The sequence below is a fragment of the Gopherus flavomarginatus genome, chromosome 1, assembly GCF_025201925.1.
Source record: "Gopherus flavomarginatus isolate rGopFla2 chromosome 1, rGopFla2.mat.asm, whole genome shotgun sequence".
Classification (NCBI taxonomy): domain Eukaryota; kingdom Metazoa; phylum Chordata; order Testudines; family Testudinidae; genus Gopherus; species Gopherus flavomarginatus.
In genome coordinates, this window is record NC_066617.1 from 145,712,084 (window position 1) to 145,726,212 (window position 14,129).

The window sequence follows — 14,129 nt, forward strand, 5'->3', positions numbered from 1 at the left end:
TTGGTTGTAACAGCCAGTTCTCTGCTGTAATACATTGAAGCTCGGCTAAAGCCCGCGCAAGGCCGTTTTAAGATACTGTGTACATGTCTCAGCAGCAGAGAGGGGGAGGAAGGGGGAAGTCAAAAGACTGAATGAGAGAAGATACTGCAGCTGGATGGGAAAGGAGGGGGGAGTAAGAAATCAGCTAGTCAGCAAGAAAGTTTTGTAGTAAACAACTGGGATATAAAAGGAAGAAACTGCTTGTTTTAAGGGTGCAGGATCTGAGATTGTTATTTCTCCCTGGCACCTTATTTGAGCTCAAATAAATTTGGTTGTTTGCTTCTCCACCCTAGTGTGTTTATTGGCGCTTAAGCACTCTAGGCAACGAACCACTGTTGCTTGCCTCTGGCACTGCTGTGTCTGCAACACTGCTCTGTTCAGTCCAGTCCCAAAGGAAACCACTTGGGCCTGGTCTGCACTAGGAAAAAAGGGGCTTTTTTTTTTTCAATAGAGTTAATTCAGCGACATTCACTTGTGGCAGGACTCAAGGTTGTAACACTGCTCTAGCTAAGTGCACACACAGTTCTGTTTCCCTGCACACAGTAGAAACTAACAGACAGCAGTGTCTTTGCTCAGAAATCCCCAGCCTGCCCCTCCAGAGAGTGCCAACAGACTTTGTTTATTTGCTCCCTTCCAGGATCCTGGTCACAAATCCTTCTCCTGGCTTCTCCCTCCAACAGACGTAGTCTGATGCCAGTATCCTGGCCCCTGCATTGGCAACAAGGGAAACCCCTGGCTTAGCTCTGCCCTGCCCATGTGCCCAGTGCCTTTTTCAGTAGCCCCCACTGTCTGTAGCTGTTTTAACTACATAAAGGATCTTTATTGCGCCATCTGTTGAGCCTAAAAGAGAGGTCTTGGTTCAGCCATTGGCTTTCATGAGGTCTGTGATTGTCTTTGGATTGAAGACTCCCTGATGGCAGCCATCAGCCCCCCTCTGGATAACCAGGGCTGGATTTCCAATTAGGCACAGTAGGCACCTGCCGTGGGGCACCAGCTTTGTAGGGGCATCAAAGGTTGCCAAGTATGAGATTTTCTAGCTGTCAGTTGCCAGGTTTTTTTTAGTAATTGCAATTTGTGCTATTTTGGGCTGCTGCTGCCCCCACTGCTCAAGAGTTCTTGGGAGGGAAGGAGCCTCCTGATCTACCTCGATCCCTGCCGAGATGCCCCACAAGCCCCTTGTCTCACATCATGCCCCCTCCCCTTAGATGACATTTGCAGCATGTGCAGAATTCTCGTTTCAGGGAAGCAGATTTCCCCCCCCACCCTGCGGAAAATGTGCTGCAGTTCTGCCATTCTCCCACCAGAGGCCGCTGTGGCGCCAGAACAGCCTGAGCTGGCTGAGGCTGACTGGTCTGTTGGGCAGCAGCAAACACCTAGCAGGGGGGAGATGGGTTCATTTTTTCCTCAAGTGAAAAGTCACAGCAGCCTTCTTGGAGCCCAGTTAGGAGGCAAAGTGGGCCACACAGGTCTTCTGGGGGTCACAAAGTGACATGGGGATACTGGAAGGGGGCTCTAGGCAGGGCTATATGGGGCGAGGAAGGGACGCTGAAGATAATGTGCCTAAGGGCTCATAAAGTTTAAATCCGGCCCTGGGGCTAAAAATCACTTTTGCATACTGAACCTGTCTTATATTTCCAATAATTCTGTGACCCACCTTGGAATAATGACCCAAACGCAGCACTCTGAACCCTGGGAAGTTCAGATCTGGGGCTAAGAGTGAAACTCGCAGCTTTGGTCCGTCTCTGATATTTTATCACTTGTTTGCCTGGACCCCAAATAATTGTACAAATTTGTTTTTCCACACAATTTAAATAGGCCAATAATTGTGAAACACGCTCTTTTGGTAAAGACTGACACGGCCTCTACTCGGGGCTCAGGGAGGAGAACTGGGGCACTGAGGGAAAGGAAAAAGTAGCTACATGGTGATATCCCTTGTATTGTATACTCCTCAGTGTCACTCTGTCTGCATCATGTGAAACACACTCAAATTTCCCATAGAAAATAAAAACTTTCTAGAAGATGATGCATATCAGTCCAACAGAAATACACTGAGCTGAACATGTGCTTAGCATCATTATAGAACACTCTTCACAAATAACTGTGCAGTCATTTATCCCTCAACAGGTGTCATTATAGAATTCTCTGCTTTTTGGTCATGTACAGCAAAGGGTTAAAATCCATGTGCATTTTATATAACAACCTGGCATATGGTTTGTGCCAGCTCTTTTCCAGACCAGAAGTCCAGAGTTTGGTCAAGAGACCAGAGGCCTAGCAAATAGTGATTAGCTAAGAGAAGCAGAATAAACAAGAGATAACCTTGCTTTGCCAAAATAAGCAGAGTCAGCAAACTGCCAGGTGTTGGAGCTGAGAACTAAATAATTGTATCTTATTCAGAGGTGTGGATTTATGTTCCTTCATGAAGCTCTGCCATGGGTTCTAACCCCCACACGTTAGATATGAACTTCTTGGAATCAGAAACATAAATTCCAAGGAACCTGATGGACAGTCAGTTTGCTCAGGATTTTCTGGGTTCCAGCCCCCCAATCACCACACCGTTACTGAGCTGTCTGTGAAATATACATTAGGGCAGGTTTTTCTCTAATACAATAATTTAGACTGACATTTATGATTATCAGCTTTGGAGTCAGTTTCTCAGGCTGGCGCAGAAGCCCAGCTGGGTTCCATGAACCAGCTACAGCTGAGCAGCTCATTGCCCTGACAGTCACATGGATCATTCTCATTCTGTTAACCACAGCCCAACAGGTTCCAATCACTGTATCATTTGAACTGTATCTGGGCCCACCTTAGATTGGAACCTTATTTTTAATCAGTTTTGGAGTCTTTGGGCCAGATTCACTCCCTGAATTGCCCCAGCATATGCTGCTGTAACCAATAGTCTGCCCCCTACACACACACACACTGGTGTTAAGTCTGCCTGCAGCTGGGACACAGCTTGGCAAAGAGCTTGCAGCCCCCTCTGTACTGGAGGAATGAGAGCAGCCATGAAATTAGGCAGCGGTGATCTTGAGAGAATGAAACCAATGTGGTCGTATGAGGCACTGATACAGCACCTCTGCCATGCAGCTTGTGCTGGTCGGACTTCTCTAGACTCCAGCTAGGATTCAAAGCTTCTCTGCTCCAGCAAAAACCCTGGGGGAGGGCAGCAGGGCTCCCACAGGATAAATCTTCTTGCTGGCAGAGCTTCCATTACATCTGTGGGCACAGGGCATTGCACTCTGCACCCAAACGCACACAAACACACACACCTGTATGGAAGGAATCAACTCTTGGTTTATTTGGATAAATCCTGCTCACCTTAAACTTGCAAAACTTCTACTGGCTTTAGTGAGTGAATGGGGGAGTGAGGAGCCAGGACTTGGCCCTTGGAGCTGTTGGATTCTGGACCAAACAGACATTTATGCTGGATCCCAAATCATTGATTTTTTTAAATTTAAAATATTAAAGTGATGCCCAGCCGAGGCTCTAGGCACCCGGACACACGGATAACACACTCAAATCCCTGCAGCATTAAGTGACCATTTCAACAGGATCTCAGCCAGCCAGACACCTACAGAAACTCCTTCCCACCCATTTCTCACTACGTGACACACAGCCTGGGGCCATCCCAACCCCCACCCCTCAAACAAGTGTATTTTGCAGTGTGCCCAGAAGGTCGCCTAATTTCAGCTATTTTGACCCAGAGGGGAGAGCAAGTTCCATCATCCTGGAGCCCTCACAAAGAGCATGCACTACTCCTCTCCTTTATAAAACGAGGAGCTAGCACAGGCAATCCTGCTAACCATAGCTGTGGCAATAAAGCATGGGGAGAGAGGTGATCCCTCAAGCAGGCTGTTCCCAGGCTACTTAGGACTTTATAAATGATCACCAACACCTTAAGCTTCACCCAGAACTGGGCAGCCAGTGTAGATCCTGCAGCATGGCGGTAACATGCTCCCAGCGAGATGCTCTGCTCAGTGAGTGAGTTGGAGCCATTTGTACCAGCTTCTGTCTCTGAAAGGTTTTAAGATGCGGCCGCACGTACAGGTCACTGAAATGGTCCAATCTCAAGGTAATAAAAGCCTCGATAACAGGGGTAAGGTCCAATCCCAAAAGGATAAGTCACAGCCTCCAAGCCAGACGTGGATTATAAAAAGCAGACTGTAAAAGTTACCGCCCTAGTTCCAGTTAATCCAGCTCCCCTGGTGAAGCACTGAGGAGACTTACCTGCAATGTCCTGAACTGTGAGGAGAAGAAGCCACAGCACCAGAGTGGAGAGATGTCCCTTCATTGCCAGCCTGACTTGCTGTCCCCTCCTCTCACTGCACTGGGTGCACCTAAGCACCTGCCAGGGCTCCTCTGTGTCTGACAAGTGATAACAAAGCAGTGGAAGGGAAATATATAGATTCAGAGGCTGGCATCAGCTGTGGGAAGGACCAATAGCAAACCCATCTGCCTTTTAAGTTATTCTCAGTGGTTTTATCTGTTACTTTCTGCAGCTAAAACATTCAATAAAACATGAAAGCACAAACATCACCATATATGAGCGATGATCCCCGTGATGGGGTTGGGACTCACAACCGCAGCGCCTCCCATTGGTTGCTCTGGGAGTTAGCTCTGTCCTCTGAGGGGCACCCTCTGCCAGTGGTGTTCTGTCCGTCGTCTGCTTCCCTGTTGGTGTCTGGACCCGCGTTGCTCCCCGCTCGGCGGCGTCCTCTTCAGCACACTGCCCTCTGGCAGTGCCCACTGCTCTGGTCTGATCCCCTTCCAGAGGGTCTGGTGTTATTAGCAGTCCTCTGTTGCACCTGTTCTAGTGGCCAGCTGCAGCCTCAAAGTCTAGCCCCTTTGTCACAGGGGCCAGCCACAGCCTGTATCCAGCCACACTCTTCCTCAGCCAGGTGTAGTACAAGGGGGAAGGTGGGGACTCAGGCCCATCCGCTACTCTGGGTCCCAATCCAAGGACCCTCTAGCAGCAGCCTCCCTGCCCTCCTTCTTTCCTCTTGTCATCCTTTCGTCCCTGGACCACTTCCCCTTCAGCCCTGTGCACCCGCTTGGCCCTTTGTAGCAAGGCCTGCAGCCTGGGGTTTTCCTTGGCTGGAGCTCCCCAGCTCCTTCTGCCCTTCCCCAGCACTGCTCTGTCCAAGGTGCTGGTCTCCTGCTCCAGAGACAGACCTTCTCCCATGAAGGTCTGAGACAGACCACCTGGTTCTCTCCTAGGCAACCTTTATATAGGACCTAACCTAGCCCTGATTGGCTCTTAGTAGGCCCTTCTATAATTGGTGCCGGCCTGCACAGCCACTCTGGCCTACTCTAGCCCTGACCTGATTGGTGCCCAACAGGCCTCTGTTGATTGGCTGCCGGCCTGCACAACCTCAAAAGGTCTGTTCCAGGTTGTGCCACTCAGATCAGCTGTTGTCAAGAGGAATTACCCAGCATCACTTGTAATATTGATAGTTCTAGTAATAAACTTTGGGGTTTCCTGCCTAGACCATAATCCTTAGCGGTAGAGGCAGAGCTCAGTGCTTCCTGAGTAGGCCATGACCCTCTCTTGCAATAGCAGGATGTCCTGCACACATCATGCCCATCAGTACTATCAGTAGGGGGAGGGCTCCTTGGAAACAAGTTTACTTGAGTCATGGGACACAGACAATTAAAGGAACAGGCACAACGCAAGGGGCATATAGCACAGAACGATGACTGGCTGACATGACACATACTGCAGGCTCTTCCTAAAGAGAACTGTTACAAATAATTGGTTTAAGGGAAATGTCTTTAACTCTTTACCTTTGCATTTTCTCTCATGCTACCTTTTCTGCATAGAGAAAACTCCCCCAAAAAATCTGTGCAGCCAACATCTGATCCTCCTCCAAATCCCTCCTTGAGACTCCGCTCTGTAGTGATTCCAGAAAAACACTTGACAGTGACTAGCTTGGCAGGTGAGGAGGCGTAGCTGTGCCTCTTCCCCTTCCTTCCCTCTCCTTATTTTTACCAACCTCCCCACCCCAATCCTGCTATTTCCCCTCACTCGGCCATCCCCCTACCTAAACAAACATTAATGACAAAACAGGAAATTGCACCAGTCATCACCATGTGAATTTGTTTCTATGTTATTTCTCCCGTATTCAATCCTGCATCTGTTCTTGAGCCTTTTAGATTGTCAGCTTTATGGAGCTGGGAGTGTGTCTGTATCTGTGACCTGAATAGGCCTTTGTGTGCTACACTAATATAAATGTAATAACTGTAGTAAGTGAAGGCCCTGATAAAGGCCCAGTATGAGGCCTGAGGCCTGAACTAAAGTAATGTCAAGACTTAGCTAGAAAGCAAAGTCAAGCTGTGAGCTGAAGGCCGGCTCAGTTCACAGATGCTGGCAAGGAAAGGGCTGATATTGCATAAACATATATTCACCTAGCATACCAAAGTATAAACATGGTACCAGAACACCTTATACTGGAACATTTCACAGATAACAAGGAACAGGCCGACCCATCCCAATGACAGGGACAAAAAGGTAATATGATGGATAGAGTTGTTTTGATCGAACCAACATGTACAAGGTGAGAGGCGGCACTTTACTACATAGAGGGGTTGTACCTTACTGCGTAGAGGGGTTGCACCTCAATACGTCAGGAGTGATGTGTAACTTGTTTGTACCTGTGTATAAAAATGTATCCCTGGGGCGATGTCTTTGTCTGGCCTAGGGGGCAGTGGAAAGTCCCGCCACTAACTGAGCCGAGTCCATTGCCAAGAGGCACTTTCTCGTAGTATGCCCTGTAGAGTAACAATCTAGAGGGAACTGCAATTGTGTCCAAGCGCAATAAACCTGGCCGACGTGCCTTCGTACCTTACTAGACTCTGTGGTCATTGGGGGTTCTCTTCGGGTCTGCTGTGTCAGCTATCTGCGCAGAGCTGGGGCAGCACACAGAGGGAACACACGCACGCAGCCGAGTGATACCAACAGAGAGAGAGCAGAGCACCACACCGGTAGCCTCTGACAACAACACCTCTGACAACAATAACAATTTGATTTTTAATAACAAAAATTAATCCATATCCTGTTTTTTTAGCAGGGGAGTTAAAGAAGAAAGAAGCAGGCTGCACTAGTTAAAAATAAACCATCCTGGCTTGGAGGGGAAGTGAAGGCTGCTATAAACATAGAGAGAGAGAGAGAGAAAGAGAGAGAGAGAGATAGGAAAACAGGTTATGTAAGGAGCATGAGCAGCCAAGAATTGTAGAAAATTGATAAGGGAAGCAAAGGCTTTCAAAAAGAACTCCATAACCAGCATAATTAAGGACAATTAGATGGAATATGTGAAGTATACTACTAACAAAAATAATCTTAAAAATGGTATCAGTCCATTACTAGATGGAAATGCTATACTTATCATTAGCAATGCAGAGAAAACAGAAGTATTCGTGATATATTTTTATTTTATTTTTGGGACAAAGTCAGATGATGTAGTCATATCACATGAGGATAAGGATGATAAAGAAACTCAAGAGAATGTTAAACAGCAGCTACTGTTAGACATTTTAAAATTAGCAGGTCTGGATATTAGTTTTCAGTAACTATGGGAATACTGGGAAAACCCAAAAGACTAGAAGAAAGCTAATGTGCTGTCAATATATAAAAAGGGTTAAACAGCATGACCTAGGTAATTATAGGCCTGTGAGACTGACATTGATTCCAGTCAAAATAATATAACTTCTGATATGGGACTCATTTAATATAGAATAAAATGAGTGTAATATAATTAATTCCAATCAATGTGGATTTATGGAAAATGCCCATTCCACCCCCATTCTGCCTATTCCACCTCCCCGCTGCAGCAGCCCCATAAGACATTTGCTCCTTTCTCTCCCCTCCACCCGCTGCGGCTCCAAGACCGGAGAAGCTCTGCCTTGAAGACACAGCACAGACTGAGAGCTCCCCCAGCCCTGAGGCCGTGGCAGGAAGCTAGACCTCTTCCAGTTCCAAGGTGTGCAGCTGGAGTCTGGGTGCTGGGGCTTCCCCTGCTGGCACTTCTTCTGGGAAGCGAGGTCAGGGCATGGGAGCTTGCCCCACCCTGCTCCACCCACCTAGCACTCCTGCTACAGCATGAGGGTGCCCATTTTTCTTGGATGAGTTAGGTGAGGTAATAAGTTTCAGTGTAAGCATCTTTTTCTATCCTTTTTCCTTACATCCCCCACACATCTGAGACCATTTTTGATTTAGGTCTCGGCCCCCTGCCCATATTTGTCATTCCGGGGCCCATAATTTAGGTTCTGGTTGCTAGCATTAGTTCTTTTTGTGTTATTCTTTTCCAATGGTTTCAATACATAAATGTGGTTTCTCCATGTTACAAATCCTCTAGAAATCCATTGTTTCCAGCTTTTGTGGTGTTCTCGTATAGTCCAAACTACATATTACAAACTACTGTTAAATCCTTTAACCTTTCGTTAAGCTGTCATGCTAACTTCTTTTGTACATAGGCTATCATAACTACTAACACATCCACTAGGCCTCAGTTTATTGTCAAGCCTTCATTAATCGTTACACAGATTCTTATGTAAACCTACTTGCATGTCTTGCATTACAGCTCTAATAGCCTTTATTTTACTATCTTCAAGCATTTTAATATGCCTTAATATGTGATATATAATCTAATCTTGCACATTCAGATTAGGTTGGGGTAACAGGTCAATAGACGTTTCAAAATTTAGCTGAAAATAGAGATTTATCATCAAGTGGGTGTGTTTCCAGTGGGGTCCCTCAGGGATCAGTTCTTGGCTTATGTTATTTAACTTTTTTTAATCAACGACCTGGGAAAATACAAAGTCATCACTGATAAAGTTTGAGGATGACAAAAGACTGGGGGAGTAGTAAACAATGAAAAGGAGGAGTAATTGATACAGAATGAACTGGATCACTTGGTAAGCTGTACACAAGAAAAGAATGTGTGTTTTAATAGTGCAAAATCTAGGAACAAAGAATGTAAATCATGTTTACAGGAAGGGGGAGCTTATCCTGGCCAGCAGTGACTCTGAGAAAGATTTGGGGCTCATGGTGAATAATCAGCTGAATATGATCGCCCAGTGTGATGCGGTGGCCAAAAGAATTAATGCAATCCTTGGAAGTATAAAGAGGGGAATATTTAGTAGGAGCAGAGTGGTTATATTACTTCTGTAGTTGGCACTGGTTCTACCAGGACTGAAGAAACTGCATCTAATTCTGGTACCCAATTTTTAAAAAGGATTATCAAAGTGAAGATTAGGGGATGACTTGATCACAATCTATGAGACCCTACATGAAGAATAAAACTTTGATAAGGGGTTCTTAAATCTTGCAGACAAAGGTAAAAAAGGATCCAATGGCTGGAAATTGAAGATAGGTAAATTCAGTCTAGAAATAAGCCACTATTTTTTAATAGTGAGGATAATTAACCATTGAACAACCTTCAAAGGTCTGTGGTGAATTCTCCATCATAAGCCATTTTAAAATCAAGATTGGATGTTTTTCTAAACGTTATGCTCTATTCAAACAGAAATTACTTCAGGAGAGAACTGTGGCCTGCGTTAGATTAGTGAGGATAGATAATCACAATGGTCCTTTCTGACCTTAGAATCCATAAGTCTATGTGCTGTGGGTCAGCCATTATCTCACATTATTAATGGAATTTTGCTCCACTTTTGCCTCCCAGGAGACCAATATCTATAATCAGCAAAGTTCCAGGGATGAAGCTGCATGTCATATTTCCTACCTCCTCTCCCTGAAAACAACATGTGACAAGGAAAAGGGATATATCACAGAGTGACTGGCCCCTTTAAGGGGAATGGGCCTAGTCCCACATGAGACATTCTCCATGTTGGGAGAATGACAGTGGGTCACATGATACAATCTACCCTTATTTAGCTCAGCTGCATGGGCAAAAAGGTGCCCGTGGCTGTAGTAGATGGCTACGAAAACTGCAGAAAGTAAGAAGGCTCCTGTAGGAGACCCTGAGGCTGCAGGGGAGAAAAGGTCTCCAGGTAGGTAGGGATGGGAGGCCAGGCTCCTGGAAAAGCTCTAGGAGTCAGGGCTCTGGTAAGGATTAAAATAAACTTTGTTTAAGTATAGTGTGAAGCTGAGGAGGATGCATGAGACTTTTTCTGTTTGTGTTGTACTTGGACTCCCAGTGGGTAAAACCCAGAGACTCTGTGTTCCCATGAAAATGAGAAGAACTGCAAGCTGAGCTCAGGAGGGACGGAAAGGCTTTAATTCATGTTAACTTGAGACTATTGTCAAAGGTGGTGTTTATTTTGAACTTTGAGTACCCCAAATGGGGCTGAAATCTGAGAGTGACCTGGCCAGAGGGCTGAGCAACATGAATTCTTGGGAGAGCCACAAAACCCAAGTGAGGAGAATCTGAGGCAGAGTCACACACAGAGCCATCCCGAGCCATGAAAGTGCACCCAGAAGCAGTGACCCTGTTACAGGGACACAGGAAACAAGCAAATCTAAATAGTAGCGCTGGGGGACAAGTGGTTTTCTTATCCTGCAAATTTTCAAAATATCAAATGTAGATCCTATCCAAATTTGGGACTGTAGACAGGCGCTGTCCCAGGGCAACCCTTCATGGTCTGGGGTGGCCCTTCAGTTTCCCCTTAGGTTCCCAAAAATAATCCACTCACAGCAAGAAGTCTTCAAAGCAATATTCCTTCTCTCTTGAGGTCTCATATATTCAACCTAATTCAGCTCCTCAAAGTGAGGCCCTCATGTCAGGGTTTCCACAGTCTGCTTTCTGGGGCTGTGTGGTTTATATCCTCTCTGGCCTGTAATTTTATCCCCTTTAGATCAAAGTTTCACGGACCTCCTTCTAGGGGCTGTGAGCTAGCTGAGTTCTTTTGCTTTCGGCTCCTAACAGCTCTTCCTTGTCGGAGCTTGAAGCTTCCAGTTGATTCACCTGCCCAGTCTACTAGCAATCAATCTGCGCCCTTACCATCACTGGGGCTTAATCCAGGCAAGCAAAAGAAAGAAAGGGTGCCTTGTGTGTCCATTTTTTAATAATTATTATTTTTTTATATTTGAATATGGGAAATGTTGCACGCTTGTGCTTTGATACGTTTGGATTCTTGTTTAGAGAAAAATGTTGAAAGAATAGAGTGAGAGAGCTTAAAGATTAAAAAAGAAAGCTTTGGTAAGGTTTAGAGGGAATAAAGAGGAAAGAAAGGTTATTAAAGAGAAGAAAAATTGTTTGGTTAGGTTTAGTAAGGAGAGATGATTTTAAAGGCCTAATCTGACATGTTATTAAAGAATAAAATTTGTTAGATACATGTAAAAGGCATATTAAATATAAGGGTAGTTTAAGAAAAGAGCATTTAAAAACATTAAATAATATTGAAAAATAGTTTTAAAAGAACACACATGGCAAAAAAGGGAATTTACAAAAGCAGAGCCTGTTTAGTAAGCACATGGTAAAAATATAAGGTTAGTTAATAAAAAAAGCCTTTAAAATATTAAATATAATAGTAGTTTAAGAAAAGAGCATTTAAAAAGAGTTAAATAAGAGATAAACAAAGATAGATTAAAAGAGAGAACAGGGCAAAAAAAGAGAAAAGAAAACCCCTTTGCAAAGGGCAAAGATAGACAATATATGGTTGAGTTAGAGAGATTTTACCCTTGGAGCCCTACCTTCCCCACATATCCCCCCAAGCCCCTACACCCCCTTTCCTGGGGAGGATTGAGAATAATATCCTCATCAAATGGTACAGGTGAACACAGACCCAAACCCTTGGATCTTAAGAACAATGAAAAATCAAAGAAATCTTTTGAAAAATCAGAAGAAGAATTTTAATTAAAGAAAAGGTAAAAAAATCACCTCTGTAAAAACAGGATGGTATGTACTTTACAGAATAACAGAAGACTCAAAGACAGAGGATTTCACCTGTAGGCAAAAACAGGGATAAACCTCCCTCTTAGCACAGGGAAAATTCACAAGCTAAAACAAAAGATTATCTAACATTTCTTTTCTGCTATGACTTACTATTTCTGCAAGACTAGATGCTTAGTTCTGCTATAGCTTAGGGAGATGTATTTTCCCCTGCCCTGTTTCCAGGCTGGCTCTGATAGACCCAGACAAAAAACATTCCCCCACAGATTTGAAAGTATCTTCTCCTCTTATTGATTCTTTTGATCAGGTGCCACCCAGGTTATCTGATTTTATTAATCCTTTACAGGTAAAAAAAAGAGGAAAAAACCCTTTACAGGGTAAAGAGGGATTTTATGCTACCGTTAGCTGTATGTTTATGACAGAAGTTCTGGACACTGAGAGCTCCAAAGGGCCAAATGGATTGGGCCCGATCTGTTTTTGCCCAGTCCCAAAACCAGATGCTCAATAGAATGTCGAAACAGAGGGGCATGCTTATTCTATAGGCCTGTACTATCTAAAGTTGAGGGAGAAATTCAGTATTACATCTGTGTGAGTTTTAACTGTAAAATCATGATGCGTGCAATTGTGCGAGCGGCTGTGCACAAAATCATCAAGCACTGCCTGAGAGAGAAACAAAATGAAGATTGAACTGGATGTATTATAGATGTCCACGGTCAGAGGCATCACGACTGGTCTTTAGATGATGTGAACTGTAAAATTAAAGAAATTAGAGGTAGTTTGTATATGGAGAGTGTGTTAAATATCATCATCATGTTGGGATACGCGCTGCAGTTCTTTTGTTTTACCCAGGAACATTTAGCTCTAGGGACAGAATTGGTGGACACAGTGACAGAGGTCAAAGACCCAATTAGCATTTTAGATGAAGTCATCAAACCAACAGATAAATGTTTAATGAGAAATGATGAACTTCTTCTTCATTCAGCAAATTACAAAATCTTGCTAAGAAAAAACATTAAAAGTTAGAGCGTGTTTTGGGAACAAAACAGGGCTTGTTGTAAAATAAGGTGTCAGTTGAAAATAACTGTGTGAACCGGGTTTTTATGAAATTCAAGGGGTGTGGAGTTTGTCAAAAGGGAAGTTACCCAGAAGTGACCTTCCCTTGTCTCTTGGTTTGTTTAATCTCAGCCTCTCCCTGTGGTGAGCCCTGGAAACTGCACAATTAATCTGGAAAGAAAAACTTTCACTAAGGTTAAGACTTTCAGGAAGGATTTAATATGAAAAAGGCATACGGTCAAGCTGAAGAAACTATAGACATAAACAAGCAGGACACTTCCATCCCCTCCAAACAATGGAAACTTATACAAAGAAAGTTTATGAACCTTTTCCCACTCACTCTTGTATTTCCTGAAACTTCACACAAATCCTATTAAAAACACCTGCTTTCTCTATCAACCAGGAAGGGACTTTCTCTGGGCATCATTTCTGAGAGAAAGAGACAAAGTGTTTACATCATCACGGGGTTATTTTGTCCAATCAAATTGTTATGATATTGATCTCCCAGAGTTACCATGTCCCACATCATCATAACCCGTGTCTCCAGGAGGCAGGGACTGGGTTTCCTTCTCCATCCCAGAGACAACTTCACTCCTTAACGAGTGCTGACTCCAACCTGAAAACACCAAGGGGGAGACATACAGTCAGTGGATCTATTCTGTGTTTATGTGCTGCCACAGAGCAAGGTGGAGAGCACTTTACAGCAGTGGCTCTCAAACTTATTTGATTGTGGCCCCTTTCTTTGTATCCATAGTAATTGATACCTCCCCTCCCTGCCACACAAGTTCATGTACCGATTAAAAAAATCAACATCCAACTCTCACTAAATAGGAAAAGCAGTAGGACATTGAATCAAAAAGAGCCATTTAAGTACATAGCTCTCCAGCCACCCAGCTCAAAAGCAGCACTGCCACCAGCAGCCGCAGAGAAGTGAGCGTGGCAACACCAGACAATGACACCCTTACTTCTGTGCTGCTGCAGGTGGCAGTGTTGCCTTCAAAACTGGGCACCCGGACAGAGTCACCACTCTCTGCTCTGGCTTCTCACGCTGCCCCAGACTAGATTCTGTGCTGCCTAGTTTGAGAACCTCTGCTCCACAGTACGGATTGGGAATAATTCCCACTTCAGACTTGGGTTTATGACAAGTTTTAATCCATCATCTCTATACATAGTCTGGAAATTAAAACCTTTGCT

The 14,129-nt window shown here is 44.5% G+C and overlaps 1 protein-coding gene across 7 annotated transcripts in view; it reads right to left on the bottom strand.

Annotated features, from left to right (window-relative positions):
• The window catches only part of LOC127046359 (scavenger receptor cysteine-rich type 1 protein M130-like), an 809,546-nt gene that overhangs the window by 718,215 nt on the left and 77,202 nt on the right, over positions 1-14,129 (bottom strand). The window contains exon 14 of one of the 7 annotated variants that reach the window (XM_050943310.1): positions 13,028-13,551. The exons of the other annotated variants lie outside the window; for them this stretch is intronic. Coding sequence (XP_050799267.1) covers positions 13,424-13,551 — 128 coding nt within the window. The 3' untranslated portion in view covers positions 13,028-13,423. Of the gene's footprint in view, positions 1-13,027; positions 13,552-14,129 lie in introns of those variants that run through there. 7 annotated transcript variants of the gene reach the window in all.